This window comes from Schistocerca cancellata, chromosome 5, assembly GCF_023864275.1.
Source record: "Schistocerca cancellata isolate TAMUIC-IGC-003103 chromosome 5, iqSchCanc2.1, whole genome shotgun sequence".
Lineage (NCBI taxonomy): Eukaryota > Metazoa > Arthropoda > Insecta > Orthoptera > Acrididae > Schistocerca > Schistocerca cancellata.
In genome coordinates this window covers 610,551,399-610,568,418 of record NC_064630.1, presented here as the reverse complement: position 1 = coordinate 610,568,418, position 17,020 = coordinate 610,551,399, and the positions used below count along the sequence as shown (strand labels likewise).

The window sequence follows — 17,020 nt, the reverse complement described above, 5'->3', positions numbered from 1 at the left end:
GTCTCCAATTTTCTTCAAATTTTATCTGTAGCACTAGTCAAGTGCTAAATTAAGTTTCTCAAGATTTCAAGCCTCTAGCTGCAATACTTGCTGATCTACACCCCCTTGTCTGAAGGGTAGTAAGTTCGCATGCGCGCGACATCAGACAAAATGCCATTTTTGGGGTCTCATAAAATTGAAACCAATTCATAAGAATGGTTAGTAAGATGAGACCCTGTACAGTTTTTTGTGCTGATTCAAACGAAATTAATTATAAGATTACTGATGCAAAATCCGGTCAAACAAGTCGACTCAAAGTGTACCCCTAATTCTGTCGTGACTTAATGCGACAAATTTTGACCAATATTCAGACTGCAATAATTTCCTTGCAGATAAAGATATGGACTTGAACTTTTTACCAAGTCTTATCTTTGTGCTGGACATAATACAGCTGGATTTCCAACTACCCAGGCTTTATAGTCGCCTTGCAAAATCTCTTCAAATTTGGCAGTGTCAGCGCAAATGGCTTTATTTACCAAAGTTCAAAGCCCATTACTACAAAATAGTCAGCCTGGATTTAATTGTGAATAGTATCATCTGAAAGAGAAACTCTTGCTCTACAAGATGGATATATTTTTCTTTTGCAACGCTTCCATTAAGTGCTTATTTACTCAGGTCAAAGTATCTTATATTTTGTGTGCGCAGTGCCCTGCGTTGGTCCATGATGGCTGAGCCATTACTGGTTATCACAATAAAACCAGCATCCCCATCGCCATAGGGGCCACGCCCGATAGCCATGCAGTAACAGCCACGGGTGGGTATCTTTACTGCAGGTTCCCAAGCCTGATTACAGGGTGTCTTTACCACAGGATCCCAAGCCTGATTGTGGGTTTCTTTATGCAGGTTCCCAAGCCTGTCTTCCTCAGTTACTTCATCATTCTGGAAGCATCGTTGATTTGCAAGAGAATGCTTTCAGGAAAACTGTATTGCCGACCAGATGATGTCACTGATGGAGCTGGAATAACACCAATGATAAGTTGTTCTGGAATCCAGCAAGTATCACGTCTTAAGGGCCAATAAAATGAACTTGCAGGACCATGAGGATGCATAAAGCTTATGAAAGCATCTTTCTGTTCGACTGAGATTTCAACGATGTTTCCAATCCACCATTTCTTTTCATAAATGCAAGCAACATACTGCCCAGGCTGAAGATCCATGACTTGAACTACTACTTCAGCAGCACTAATTTTGGCCAAAAAAGATGTCGCATCATTAGAAACTCTACTGACCTTAATTGTCGTCATATCAATGGGCAAAAAATGGTGGTTTTCTCTTGTGCCAGCTAGAGTGTGCCCTTGCAGGAATCTTTCTTCTTGAGAAGCTTTTTCTTCTTCAACTTCCTCTTTGCTGATGAAAAAGAATTTGATTCCATTGATATTATCATTGCAGAAGTTGAAAAGATCTTTGGGTGTTAGAATCTGGTTTTCATATGGACGTTGCAAACTTGCTCTTGCTGCCAACCGTTTTGTTGTGCCTCCAATGCCATCACAAGGCGACTTTCCATGGCTTGTTCCAAAGAAATTCCATTCTGCTGTTATTTCAAAATCTTCTTTGTGATAGCATAAGTTGAGAAAATTCTTGAAATTCTTATATTGTGCAGCTGAACCATCACTGAAGTAGTGGATGTGGCTTATTTTGGAAAATTGCATCTTCAGGTAATTGATTACTTTTCCAATGTAAACATGGACAGTAATCGTATCGTGTCGAAGGCAGTCACTAATAACACAAAGATTCACACATTGCACCTCTTCGTTTTCACAGTAGTAGACTACAAATGGATGAACTGTTGCTTGACTGTTTTCCCAGTGAAAGCCTTGCACTGCATCTTGAACAATAAATGAATAGTTTTCAGCAAAATCCATTAGTATTATGAATTCGCCTTCTTTCAAATCAGTTTTGAGAGCTTTCAGGTGCTGGCTTTGATGCTTGGCAATGTAGTGATGACAAGACAGGTTCCAAATTTTTGCTGCAATATCTTCAACATACTCTTCTGTTGAAAGCTGCTTTGTTTCTAAAGTATCCCTGTCGGTATGAATCCATTGTTTGTACTCAATCAGTTCTTCAGGGTCATTATCTTCAAAATATGTTGCAATAACTGCTTCTACACCTTCTGGACCAGGGCAGTTTTCACAACGATGAAGCATACAATCCTTGTTTTCCAAGCTGCAAACAGCTTTGCTAAGAATTTCCTTGTAGTCTTCATTGATTGATGCACCAGTGAGCATAAGCTTGACATTTTGGTGTATTGTACAGACACAAACTGAGTGCATTCCAGCAGAGCCAACTGTAACACACCATTTTGGTCTAAGCTCGCAAAACTTTGAGAAGCCAATTTCTGGTCCATTTTGCTTCTGATAAGACACGTACATTTCCTTCAAATTGCAAAGCAACAACCGCTTTTGCTTGTACACCTTTGTTCCTGAAATTCTCACAGGCACACAGTCTTTCTTCCCTGGACAAAGTCTGCTGAATTCGTCATCTTGAAAAAAGTCATGTACTTTCTGGACAACTTCATCTGAAAGCTTCCTTCCTTGCCGATTTGCTGGAAAAGCTAGAACACCTTGCTCATTCTTCAGTTTTCTCGCTTGCTTTACCATTCTTTCTGATACATTAAATGCTGTTGTCGTATCTTTAATTGTCCAGCTTCTTGGAACCAAGGTCAATATTTGAACTTTTGTCCTACGATTTGACACTTTACATTTTTCTTTCAACTCTTCTATAAGATTATCAAGATCTGCACAATTATTGCATGGGCGACTTTTACTTGAACTTGGCTGTTCATCGTAATTGATTCCTACAGCAGCAGCAATTTGATTCCCAATTAAACTTTGTGCATCCAAGATCTTTCTTTTTGCATAGCTTTGCTTATCTCTTTTACTTAGTTGTCTTCTTTTCAATGGTGAAGCACCAATAAATGATAAACTTTTGTTGATGGCTGGTTCAGTTTCATCCGTTGTGAAATCTTGTTCAGATTGGGTTGATAGTGATGATGAATCTTCTAGCTTTTGGTTCAGTGCCGACATGCAGCGAGGGCAAAGCTTCTGACCAGGTTTTATATCAATCACTTCTTTTTTCTTTAACAGGCAAAGTTTGGCAGCTGTTTCATTATCAAGCAGTCTAAGTCCAGCTTTTACATTGTGATTCCTCTTCTTGAATGGATTGCAACATTTCTTTTGCATCGCTTGATATTCATGTAGGAAGAGGGCTTCATGGTGGAAGCAAATGATGGAATTTTCGTCAAGTTTGGCTTCTGAACGCGAAACAAGCAATTTCTGGTCACATTCTGTGAAATCACTAAACGCTTTGAATCCAGTCTTCTTAGCATAGAAGATAACATGGCACTTTGATGCAGCAGCATCTTTTCCAATTGAACAGGGGGCCAACGATTCTTCTTCTTCATTAACTTCTGACATCTCTCACTGGCCAATCACTGAATAAAACACGAATGAAATATCCAATTATATCAGTAATTCTAAGCGACTATTAAGATTCAAATTCCTAGAAATGAAGAAAAATTAGTGCATCGCGCATACAAAATATAACAACTTTGATGTGAGTTAATGAGTACTTAATGGTCGCGTTGCAAAAAAAACAAATGTCAGTCTTGTAGAGCAAGAGTTTCTCTTTTAGGTGATACTATTCACAAGCAGATTCAGGCCAACTATTTTTTAGTAATTGGCTTGAAACTTTGGTAAATTTTACCGTTTGTGCTGACACTGCCTAATTTGAAGAGATACTGCAGGGCGACCATATGGCCTGGATCATTGCAAATCCGGCTGCATTATGTCTAGCACAAGCATGAAGCTTGGCCAAAAGTTCAAGTCCATATCTTCAACTGCAAGGAAATCATTGCAGTCTTAATATTGGTCAAAATTTGTCGCGTTGTGTCACGACAAATTTTGAAGTATACTTTGAGTCGAGTTATTTGACCGGGGTTTGCATGAGTAATGTTATACATAATTTCGTTGGAATCAGCAAAAAAAACTGTACAGGGTCGCATCTTACTAACCATTCTTATGAATTAGTTTCGATTTTATTAGACTCCAAATATGACATTTTTTTTATGTTGCATGCACACGGACTAAGTACACTTCAGACAAGGGGGTCTAGATCAGCAGCTATTGCAGCTAGAGGCCTGAAATCTTGGGAAACTTACTTCAACACTTGACTAAAGCTACAGTTAAAATTTGACGAAAATTGGAGACCATGATGGTGGGAACTTTTTTCAGTTTTAGACCACTTGGTGTGGAATGACCCTAGTCCTTTTTTATACGTTGATGTAACCGTGCAGGTCAATTAAGGGCAGTTACATGTACTAGTAAATACTTGTAGTATCATTTAGTGTTTTCACAATGGCAGCATAGAAACTGCTAGGTAGGCTGAGATGATTGTACGCATCCGTCTGTTTACACTTTGCGAAGGGAGCAAGTAGTCTGGAAACCCATCTGTTTTGAGGTGCAATGTAAAGTAATATATTAAAATAGTAAATAATGCTTATACTCAACTTGCAAGATTTTTGGTCACAGTTAAGTTGTCATAAATGTTTCACACCAAATTATGTTGAGTAGGATCTACCTGTGAAACTAACAAAGGAAAAAAAATCTCAGTTGCTCTATTGTAAATGTTTAGTTCTCAGTGACTTACATGAAACTCAATTCTATTCGTCAAAATGGCTTGTGGGAATGGTAAAGTTAAGTTTCTGATTTCTTGAATGCAATAAGTAAGTTATTTCTCTGCAGGTACTACAAAACTTCTCTAGATCCAAAAGATTGTCTGATAGCTATAGTATTTGTGATGATAAAAAAATTGTGAGCATATTTATAATCCTTATATCAGTATATTCCCTGTATCACTTCCCAGAAAAGAAAATGGAATATCTTAATCCTATTGATTGGCGTAAATGGGATCAGAAAAATTTGTGGCATATCCCGATAACATATTTATTATTATAGTGCTTCACTTAAGTTGTCACAGCGTACATTATAAATTGGTGTTTGTGATCTCTCTTAAATTTCTTGGTTCTACTTTCAATTTGGTTCTCGATGGCTAGTGAAATGGGCCTTGGATGTAACCTGTGGAAGAATATTCGTTATACACCCCTAATGGAATTCTTCTGCTTAGCCTTAGTGTAAGTACATATTGTGATCAAGCTATTAATTGTACTGAAATGCATTTTATACCTCCCTGTGTTGATGAATCCATAGTGAGCAGCACCTTTGCAATTTGTATGGTAATAGCTTTACACTGTGAGCATGCTTAATTGGTATCTATTGTAGCCCAATTTAATGATTTACTTGTAATGTGATACATTCACTTTTCATTACTCCCAACACTAGTTTGAAACCCTGTAGTGCTTATTTATTATTTTTATCCCGTAGGATAGTGTAATTTTTTCATACAATTATGGAATAAGATATTACGTTAAATAAATAATTATTATATTTATATTAAATAGTGACTACATAGTTTGTTGATTTCAAATGACTAATAATGGACTGAGAAGGAGAAAGATGATTAGGAAGTGTACCAATCTTTGCATGGTTTGAGTTGAGAAAACAATTGAAGATGGTCGCTGGATAAGTAACAGTCCTGTATCCTAATTACAGAATCTGTAGGTTTTTTTAATTGATAATTATGCTTACAAAAATGTTAGGTATTCCTGTAAGGGAAAGTAATAGGCATAGTTGACCAAAATAAGTCTTCAGCTTGGACATAATAGTAAGTGGCTTTTCACCCAGTGCCATCAGTTTTTGCAGACAACTGCTGAAAATCGACACTGTGGAATATCACACTTTTTTGTGTGCAATAGACAAGACTATACATGATAAAACAGCCAAAAGTCCTTGATGGAATAACAACTAAAAGGAAAGGATAGATTGCTACTCACCATGTTGAGGAGGCATTGAGTTGCTTAGAGCTAGAATTCTGTTTTACTGTAAGTACAATTTCCAACACACCCACCTACAGTCACGATGACACTGTTTTGATGTGTCACTGCCAACTGCCATGACGAAGATTTTGATTAGGGGGAAAGGGGAAGAGAGAGAGAGAGAGAGAGAGAGAGAGAGAGAGAGAGTATATCAGTATAAGCTTATGAACTAGCAGCTTACTTGATTTTCATGAATTAATTGTGTGTATGGCACAGGGCCTGTGCCATCCATGCACTTTTTCTGTTGATAAGGATATTGGCAACATGTAGGTTTAATGCAGACGATGGAATGCTGTTTGCAAACAGTGAGATGCAGGAAAAGCAGCATTGTGTTTTTGGTGTTGAATATCAAAACCATTTAATGTTTTTTGAATTATTTGTGCCTACCTGTGTTTGCTCATGAAGCTGCTTTTAATTTCTGCCCCTGTAGCTTTCATTTTTCTCCTTAAAAAAAAAAAAAAATTATATTGTGGTGATAGATTGATCTGTAGTATACTTTGTAGTTTTGTTTAAAACGGATGAGGATAATTTGGATTTGAGTTGAGGGAGTTGTTGAATTTGTCATACTAATAAGCTATTTTTGGCATGAAGGTGGTGGTGACAGACTGATCTGCAGCATAGTCAGATAAGTTGAGAAGTGGCCATTTGGTTGTAGTAGGCAAACCCAAACAAAGCGTCGTCTTCAGGAAAAGCTTGGCTACATAGTCTGATGTCTTGAGAAAATACTTGGTTACAGTTTCTGATGTCAGAAAATACTTCGTTACAGTTATTGAACAAACATTTTAGTTGTAATTTTTTCAAACATAGACAAAGGTAGGTGGTTTCATATCTTTTTCTGTGTACATAACATAGTTAGATTCACATCCAGTTTTGAAGTAATTACTTCAACTCATTGTTATGAAATGTGTCATCCATCTGTTGCTTCCTCATTGGGTATTCAGAACCAGCTGTCTCCTGTTTGAGTTCCCATTGCACTTCATACTTTGTATCTACAACATCACTTTATAAAACGCATAAGAAACGGCACTGCCTTTGTTCAAGAGTGGAATAGAATTTAAATCACCTTTGAGCATTAGTACGTGTAATCTGTGTTATCACATAAAGCGTATATACAATATAGAAATTATATTAACTGAGCAGGCTTAAGTGACTTATTATCTAACTAAAGCTAGTACAAAGTGTTAAAATAATGATTAGTGGCATGCATAATTTTACATTTCTGACCATTCAAAGTAAGTTGCCTCAGTTTGCATCATTTTGAAATCTAATGAAGATCTAAATGAATATTTATGCAGCTTCTGTTAAGCAGTATTTCACTGTAGATAACTGTGTCAAGGGCCTGTATAGTATATTAGACATTATGTCCATTGCTATTGTTATGGCGGTATGTTTTATTAGTTTTTCCTTGACGGGAATAAGGCTGTACTAAACATGTAAACGAAAAGTAGTAGAGGTATTTGTTATTTTGGCAGCAAAATAAGTAGCGGTGTTCAATGTTTAGATAATGATAAATGTAAACTGGCAGTAACAAGAAAAGAGTTTCTGAAAACTCAACAATTTGTTAACATCAAATCTAAATTTAAGTGTTAGGAAGTCTTTTTTGTAGATATTTGTGTGGAGTATAGATTGTACAGAAGTGAAATGTTGACAGTAAATAAGAGGATGCTTGAATGCTGAAGATTAGATGGGTATATAAGAAAAAAATTAGGAGGTATTGAATTGATTTGGGGAGAAATTTATGGCAAAAATTGACTAAAAGGAGGGATTGGTTGATAGGAAAATTCCTGAGGCATCAGGGAATCATCAGATCAACTCTTGACTACAGTTAGCAAGTTCAAATGGATGTATGCTGTAGCACTTGGGCAGAGATGAAGACGCTTACACACAATAGACTAGCATGGTGAGATGTGTTTAACCAGTCTTCTGACGGGAGACCGCATAACAAACATGTAACCTAGGGACAGTCATAACATTCAGCTCTTTCAAATACTGTCTTCACTTGTGAAACCCCAGAAATTCATGTAGTAGCCTTTTTATGCCTTGAAAACTATGTTGCTATTTTGGTCATAAACAGTAAGATGCAGCTTTCCATTCTTGTCATTGGCCAGCAATCCTCTTCAATTCAGCATAACTGTTGCACTCCTCATCATTGACTGATTGCCGTATGTACTAGGCCTGCACCTACGACTTTTTTGCTCTTTATTATTGCTTTCAGCAGCTACTAATGTTGTAATTATGTTTTTCAATTCATTGTTATTTTAGTAGTATGTTTTTGTCGTTCACTTTTTCCAGGATGTCTTCGTTCTTTACTCAGTCAGCCCACCTGATCTTCAGCAGTCTTTTGCAACACCATATTATAAAGGCTTCTGCTTATTCCATCTCTGTCTTCCCCATTGCCCATGTTTTGCGCTCATAAAGATATGTTTTTTTTTTTACTCATCAGTCTTGTGACTGGTTTGATGTGGCCTGCCATGAATTCCTCTCCTGTGCCAACTTCTTCATCTCAGAGTAGCACTTGTAACCTACATCCTCAATTACTTGCTGGGTGTATTCCAATCTATGTCTTCCTCTACAGTTTCTGCTCTCAACAGCCCCCACATCTTAACAGATGTCTTATCCTCTCTCTTCTCCTTGTCTGTTTTTTCTACACGTTCCTTTCCTCTCCAATTCTACACAGAACCTCCTCATTCCTTACTTTATCAGTCCACCTGATTTTCGACATTTGTTAGTAGCACCACATCTCAACTGCTTTGATTTTCTTGTGTTCCGATTTTTCCACAATCCGTGTTTCACTACCATACAATGTTGTGCTCCAAACATACATTCTCAGAATTTTTTTACTCAAATTAAAGCCTGTGTTTGATACTAGTAGATTTCTCTTGGCCAGGAATGCCCTTTTTGCCAGTGATCGACTGCATTTGGTGTCCTCATCCGTCATTGGTTATTTTGCTGCCTAGGTAGTCCACTCCCTTATCTTCATCTACTTCGTGACCATCAATCCTGATAAGTTTCTCGCTATTCTCATTTCTGCTACTTGTCATTACTTTTGCCTTCCTTCAGTTTACTCTCAGTCCATATTCTATACTCATTAGATTCTTCATTCAGTTCAGCACATCATGTAATTCTTCTTCATTTTCCACCTATCTGCTCTCTCCTCTGTGTTCAATAGTGGAATTGCCATTGCACTCTTAATGTTGCCATCCTTACTGTTAATTTCACTGAAGGTAGTTTTAATGTTCCTATATGCTGAGTGAGTCGTTCCAACAATCATTTCTTTTTTTTTTTCTTTTTTTTCAATTTCTTCACTTTTTTCACACAGCCATTTCATCTTAGCTTTCGTGCACTTCTTATTTATTTCATTCCTCAGCAACTTGTATTTCTGTATTCCTGAATTTCCCTGAATGTTTTTGTTCTTCCTTCTTTCATTGGGTATTTCTTCTGTTACCCATGGTTTCTTCACAGTTAGGTCATTCCATATCAAGGGGACCACACTCAACCTTCGCCCTAACTTCGGTTCAGTATCTTCAGTGGTTGAATTTTTAGAGCCTTTTGAGGCAAAGGTGCAAATGTGTTAAGTTTGCTAGACATTTTTAAAAGTTCTAGCAAACATTTCATCTTCTGCTTTAATGTACATAAACAACTCTTTATGTTCAATGTTCAATCACACCATGGAAAAAATTAGGGATTGAGCCACACCTAAATATAGATACAAGCCTCTAAAGCGGTTAAAAAATTCGTCACACTATTCTGAGAGCCAAGGTTTGACCGCCCACTGCTAATTCTCATTTGAACCAATAAGACAAAAGATTATTCATACCAATGATGTCTACAAATGGATCATATTTAATTAACATTGGATGCCTAGATGAAAAGATGTGCATCTGCAAAGTTGCCCAAAATTTTCTACTTGCAAATTTGAACTTGACAGCAATTGCTTGAAAGCTGAAGCTTAACCTAAAGTTCTTCAATTAAGATGTCCATATCTGTATCTGTTTTGGCACTTTTCCATTTGTATGTTAACAATATCTACTTTACTCACACCAGCAGATGTGGCAGTTACCTCAGTAATGCTGTCTTGGGCTTTCAGAACTTTGCACTTTATTTATCCAGTTGAATCCCTTTTGTCCACCCATTGAAGCTTTAATGGTGACTCTCCAAGTGGTGATAATGAAGTATTAGCAGTAAAGCAAGTATCAACAACATCCGTGTCGTCAGTGGATGGTGGTTCGTTCTTATCCTGGTGGTGTGATCGTTTTTGGGCCAGTTCATGTTTACATTGGTACAGATTTTCTGACCAGTTTTAAAAACTTCATTAGCCAGTACATTCAACCTATCAGACATTGCAATGGTTACCGCTGAAAAAGCCTTCTTGGTTATGTGTTTTTTCTTTACCAAATGGTTTGTAGGAAGTCTTCTGCTGGAATTGAAATTTTCTCATCACCACGACATTATGGTATGAACAAATTTGAGCATCTTCAGTAAAATCAAGTCCAGATGTACATCATAGAAGCTCCTTGTCCAATGGTGACATTTCCTCAACTGATTGTAGTTGACTTTTGCCATAATAGAAGGGTGATTACTTATGATAGTCAGCTCCATCTGATCCACCAGAGTAGCAGTGAGCAAGTGTCTCTTGGTTCATTTTATACAATAGTTTATTAACTTATAACAAGCAAATTTGAAAGCTCGTCAATAACCTGGTTTGAAGCATAATGTAAGATGCAGCTACACACAGTAATGTATATGCATCACTCACTTAAAATCTCACAGTTTTTGTAATTTACTTGTAATAGATTGTCCTGTTTGTATATAAAATATACAGATTTGGCTATCAAAAAATATTGTTTTATTGATTTTGCTCAGCCACAACAATGATAATTGATTATTCAAACACTCGGTATTCAACACTAAGATTGTGCAATGTCAGCACCAAAGATACCACACACAGAAGACTGCCAGTGTTAAAATTGCCAATAGTGGAAGCAACATTGCAAGTGTGACTCAGCAATACATCACTGTTGTGAGGATAGAGTCTTAAAAACTATTGCTGCCTTATAATGGCGATGGAAACTAAATGACAGGGCATATATGCACCACCATGCTGTGTACGGTTAAAATGTTCTAAAACAGCACAGCACTCCATTATGATCTCCTAGGATTTATAATCTTAAGAGGATTTTCTGAGGTTTTCTTATATTTATATTCTATGCTGTAAAATAATATAAAAATCACTTCTTATTAGCATAGTTGCCTTATCCAAACCACAGGCGAATCTTATATCATTGAAAGACACTACAATTGCACGTATTTTGATTTGAAACTTCACTTTGCATTACTTTTTTGTATTTATATATAATCCATTTCCCTTTCTTTCGATAGGTATTCTTACTCGACAAAATGCAAGATCCAAAGATTAAATAATATAGCTCTGAAAGCTTACAGTATGCTCTTTCCAGCTGTGGCAAGAAAAAAAGAATTGAATTAGACATGGTTGAGATATTGCCCCAAAAATACTCTAAAATTTGAACGAAAAAAATTTGTCCAACTTTCCAGATGCATTTATTTTCATGCAGGCACCCAGTGTTGATTAAATTTGATTCATATGTCGACATCATAGGTAAGAATGAACCCCTGAAGTTTTAGTGTCATTGGTTCTCTCAGAATAGTGCGATGAATTTTTTTAGCCACTTTAGAGGGTTGTATCTATATTTAGGTGTGGCTAAATCCCTAATTTTTGCCGTGGTGTGATTCAGCATAAAAAATTGTCAAGGTACATTAAAACAAATGACAAAATGTTTGCTAGAACTTTTAAAAAAGCCTAGCAAACTTGGCACATTTGCACCTTCATACGTGATGCAAAGGTGAGTAGCCGCTCTTTGAAAGGCCCTAAAAATCCAACCACTGGAGATACTGGACTGAAATTTGGTATGTAACCATCAAAGTCCATATAGAACCTTCACATCAAATTTAATTAGATTTGGAGATGGTTGAGTGGGGACACTGTTTAATATTGGTCCCTTTGACATGGAATGACCCAGTTACCTTCTTTACACCTATGTTTTTCTTTCCAACTTCTGTGATTACCCTTTTTAGAGATATCCATTCATCTTCAACTGTACTGCCTACTGTGCTGTTCCTTATTGCTGTATCTATAGCCTGAGAGAACTTTAAGTGTATCTCGTCATTCCTTAGTACTTCCATAACCCGTTTTTGCGTATTGATTCTTCCTGACTAAGCTCTTGAACTTCAGCCTACTCTTCTTCACTACTACATTGTCATCTGAGTCTTTATCTGCTTCTGAGTATGCCTCACAATCCAGCATCTGATTTTGGAATCTCTGTCTGACCATGATGTAATCTAACAGAAATCATCCCATATCACCTGGCCTTTTCCAACTATACCTCCTTCTCTTGTAGTTCTTGAACAGAGTATTCAATATTACTTGCTGAAATTTACTACAGAACTCAATAAGTCTTTCTCCTCTCTCATTCCTTGTCCCAAGCCCATATTCTCCTATAACTTTTTCTTGTACTCCTTCTCCTACAGCTGCATTCTATTCCTCCATGACTATTAGATTTTCATCTCCCTTTACATACTGTATTACCCTTTCAATATCCTCATATACTTCCTCTATTTTTTTCAGCTTGCGATGTCTGCATGTATACCTGAACTATCGTTATGGGTGCTAGTTTTCTTTCGATTCTGATAAGAACAACAGTATCACTGAACTGTTCACAGCAACACACTCTACCATACCTTCCCATTCATAACGAATCCCACGATCGTTACACCATTTGCTGCTGCTGTTGATATTACCCTATGCTCATCTGACCAGAAATCCTTGTCTTCTTTCCGTTCCACTTCACTGATCCTTACTGTATCTGGATTGAGCCTTTCCATTTCCCTTTTCAGATTTCCTAGCTTCCCTACCATGTTGAAGTTTCTGACATTCCATGCTTTGACTCGTAGAATGTTATCCTTTTGTTGGTTATTCAGTCTTTCTCTCATGGTCAACTCCTCTGTGGCACTCCCCGCCTGTAAATCTGAATGGAGGACTACTGGAATCTTTTGCCAGTGGAGAGATTATCATGTCACTTTTTGAGTAATAGGCCACATGTCCTGTGAATACACATTATATGTCTTTAATGCAGTGGTTTCCACTGCCTTCTGCATCCTCATGCTGTTGATCATTGCTGATTCTTCCACCTTCAGGGGCAGTTTCCCACCCCAAGGACAAGAGAGTGCCCTGAAACTCTGTCCGCTCCTCCGCTCTCTTTGAAAAGGCTGTTGGCAGAATGAGGATGGCGTCTTATGCCAGAAGTCTTCAGCCACCAGTGCTGATTAATAATCAAAATTTAAGCAGTGGCCAATTTTGAACCCGGAGCTGAGGACATTTTGATCACTGATCAAAGACATTAATCTCATTTTGTTCATTGCATTTGTTTCGATCCTTTCACTCAGTGTTTTTTTTTACAGAGGACAACAAACCCTCTGACCAAGCACACTGAACTACCATGCCAGCTAACCCCTAGACCATGGGTGCATTCATGCATATGTGCTAAAAACATAGTACAGTAAAACCTCATTTATAAATTTTTGAAGGGGGTGATAAAATAAATATACAAGTGAGATTAACATTAAAATGAAACTTCTTAATATATTTCTATTAAACTCAAGTGTGTGCAACAGAAGATATATACATTGTACAGTAATGGGTACGGTAGTTCAAATAGGCTTATGCCTAAGTTATGGACAATTAAAATTATTTAGGCCTAAAGAATGAATCAGATGTGGTTTGTTTTTTGGAACCAATACTGCCTTCATAAAGTTTTCATATGCAGTCACTTTTCACATCTTGTCAACACTAACATTTCTTGATCTTATGTAGCATTGTGTTACATCCAGTGCAGTAAGTGATTCTGACAGACTGTGTGGGTCCACAGATTGACCATCTGATTCTTCGAATTCCTCAGAAGTGTTTATTTAATTATTTCATCCTTATTTTGTACGCAACACATGACAGTATCAGCATCAAATCAACAAAATCATCAAAATCAATTCCATTTGACATACGAGCCTATTCATTGTCTTCTGGTACCGGTACATCAAAATTTATATCAAAATGTTCAGCGTTTTCTGGGTAAGCTTGAGTTTCATCTTTTGTGATGTCCGCTTTTTGAAAGCACTTGCATATTGTGTTTGGCTCTAATTGATCCCCTGCAGTCCTTATGTACCGCATTGCCTAGATAAGAAAACCAAATTTAAAAGATACTTATACATATTTGCACTTAATTTAATTTAGAGATCTGTTCCAAAAAGTTAGTAACATTCAGAAGGAACTGACTGGGAATGTGCATACGAAGTTTGTGTGTGTGTGTGTGTGTGTGTGTGTGTGTGTGTGTGTGTGTATATGTAAAGAGTGTCCTAACCTTCAGTAGGACTTCTTTGCACTTCTTCAATTATGTTTACTTTCTCCTGATGGAAAAACATTTTCTTTTATTTTGTGGTGAACTCATCATTTTCGAATGCACAAAAATTGGAAATTACAATAAAAAAGATTCAGTTCTCGCCTTGCAAAAAAACTCTCCATATTTCATTCACTGTGCTCCACCTGTTTGCACTGCCGTCAAGTGCCACTGGGTGTATTGTGTGATAGTTGGACCACGGCAGCATTCCCCCTCCTTAGGGCCCCATTTCACAACGCTATTAAGAAACGCTACTCTGCAGCGCTCTTGCATTCACACAGTGTGGCATGTCATGCTGCCACCGAAAACAGGTGCAGCTGTTGCTGTGAACAACTTTGACGCTGCCGATACTGCTGCTGTTTTCGCTGATGTCTCGTGCTGGCTGTTCATAATCGGCAACCTGCTGCTTGGCCAGTCAACAGCACCCCAAAGTGGCATTGTGTGAAGGCCGCTATTGGGAGCAGTGTTCCGCCAAGTTATTCGATCTGAAACGGACTGCCATAAGGTCAACAACAACAGTGCCACCATGTGTACTGTTGCTAAGGCCCGCAATAATAACTGTGACTTTGCGTGCAGTTAGCAAACCAATAATTACTGGCCACACCACATACAAAACATTTCAAGACGAGTTCTTGTATTTTATAATGTATAAGTGTGACAAAAATGGCTGTGGAGTAGTAAAAATAATAGCATAAAAGTGCGAAAACGTATAAATGGAAAACATGGATGTGGGGTAAATTTGTATGCAAAATTGAAAAAGTGCGCAGTATACAATGTAAAAAGTGCGTAAAATGTACGAGCTGAGAAACGTATAAATGTGATTTCATTGTATTTCATGAATCTCTTTTCTGATCTCGAGGTTTATATTTTTGGATATTAATAGCTGTTTCTTTTTATGGAAAGTTCTTTTGCCTTGTGCAGTTCTTATTATGTCTTTTTTGCATCTACCTTCTTTTTCTGTACTAGTTCAGAGATTGCAAAAAGTTGTACACCCCTTCAAGAGTCTCTTGCCCAAGTTTAACATTCAGGTGTCGAACATGTCCTGTTGTTCACACTGTTGCATTTGTTTTCTTGTTTCTTTCTGCGTTGCATTTGTTTTCTTGTTTCTTTCTGTGCGCATTGTAACTGTCAGCTAACACACTTTCTATTTCATTGAGCACCTGGTCAGTTCCTGTTCAGTTGCAGCACTGCAGCTCCATCAGAAAACTCCTCTGCAGATTTATCTGCCTGTGCCAAAGAATTCTGACATTTCTTTAGTTCACTCACAGCCTCCTCTCAGTGGTGACAATGCAATGGGCAGCAACGCCTTACACCTTTCCCGATTTTTGCCATTTTGTATCATTTTGTCAGTTCTGGCTAAGTCAGTCTGTTTTAAATTAAGCGTATTGATTACCCTTCCATCCCTGTAATTGATGCCACACCAACGAAGAATGGAAAACATTTTATTCCATTTCACATAAGCAAAGGTCTTCTCCAAATTTCTGAATACAATACATGTTTAATTTTTTTGTCCTGAAACTAGTGTCTGTCACTAATTTCATTGCTAAACTGGTTTCTGCTTCTTGTAAAATGAAACTGGTACTCTCCTAATCTACTTTCTATTTTCCTTTCCATTATTTGGTCTAGGTATTGTTAATCTTTTATGCACACGATACTATGCTGTAATTTTCACTTCTAACCACTCTGGCTTTCTTGTGTAGTGTAGTTATTACATTCCTTTCAAAATCAGATAGAACTTCCCTAGTAACACAAGTTTTGTTCATGAGTTTAATCCTTGCAGCCATGTGGGGCCGCCATGTACCCTGTTGGCTGTAGCCCCCTGACCACACAGGGATCGTGCTCCTGATCGCTGCACCGCTAACTCCCCACATATGCCAAAGAGTAGATGCCTGTCACCTTGGGGCATTGGGACTCCCAGCAATGGCCATCCTGCCAGGTGGCCTTCGCTGTGGCTGGGCAGAGCCTGTGGGAAGGGTTCCTGGTCGGAGTGGGTGGCATCAGGGCAGATGACACGCCATGAAGTGCCCATCTTCTCCCCTTATTTTCTGCTTCCATTAGTCTGTTACCTTCTGAACTGCAAACATTGGTATTCCTGACTGTGTATCCTTATGATAATTATTTATTCATCTGCGTGTAACATCTACATTACACTGTTTCAATTTTGTAACAATTTTGCTGTATCTTCCTTTCATGCTTCTCTAACTTTCCTGTTTTCATACAATTTCATTTCAAAGTTAGTATGTTGCTGCTGTTCACTTAAAACATTTTTAAATTTTTTTCCTTCCTTTATTAATTTCAGTATTTCATTTGTTATCCATGGCTGCCTCTTTTTCAGTCTTAGTATATTTCCCACTGTTTTACAAAATCTATTTAAGGCCATTCCATCAGTTTCCTTCTCCGGAAAAGAAAGGAAAACCACACACACACACACACACACACACACACACACACACACACACACATATATATATATATAAAATTATATTTAAAAAGAAAGATGATGAGACTTACCAAACAAAAGCGCTGGCAGGTCGATAGACACACAAACAAACACAAACATACACACAAAATCTAGCTTTCGCAACCA

General features: G+C 37.6%; 2 protein-coding genes across 9 annotated transcripts in view; one reads left to right on the top strand and one right to left on the bottom strand.

Moving 5' to 3' along the window:
* Positions 1-17,020, top strand: part of LOC126188912 (DNA polymerase iota) — a 67,262-nt gene that overhangs the window by 1,257 nt on the left and 48,985 nt on the right. For 2 of the 8 annotated variants that reach the window (XM_049930619.1, XM_049930615.1), the window contains exon 2: positions 5,090-5,167. The exons of the other annotated variants lie outside the window; for them this stretch is intronic. The gene's annotated coding sequence lies outside the window, so the exon portion shown is untranslated. The remainder of the gene's footprint in view (positions 1-5,089; positions 5,168-17,020) is intronic. 8 annotated transcript variants of the gene reach the window in all.
* Positions 1,322-3,452, bottom strand: LOC126188716 (ARL14 effector protein-like). Its single transcript, XM_049930323.1, has 2 exons — positions 2,804-3,452; positions 1,322-1,386 (listed from the first exon to the last, which is right to left on the bottom strand). Exons 1-2 carry the CDS (start codon positions 3,450-3,452, stop codon positions 1,322-1,324), a joined length of 714 nt encoding a protein of 237 aa, XP_049786280.1.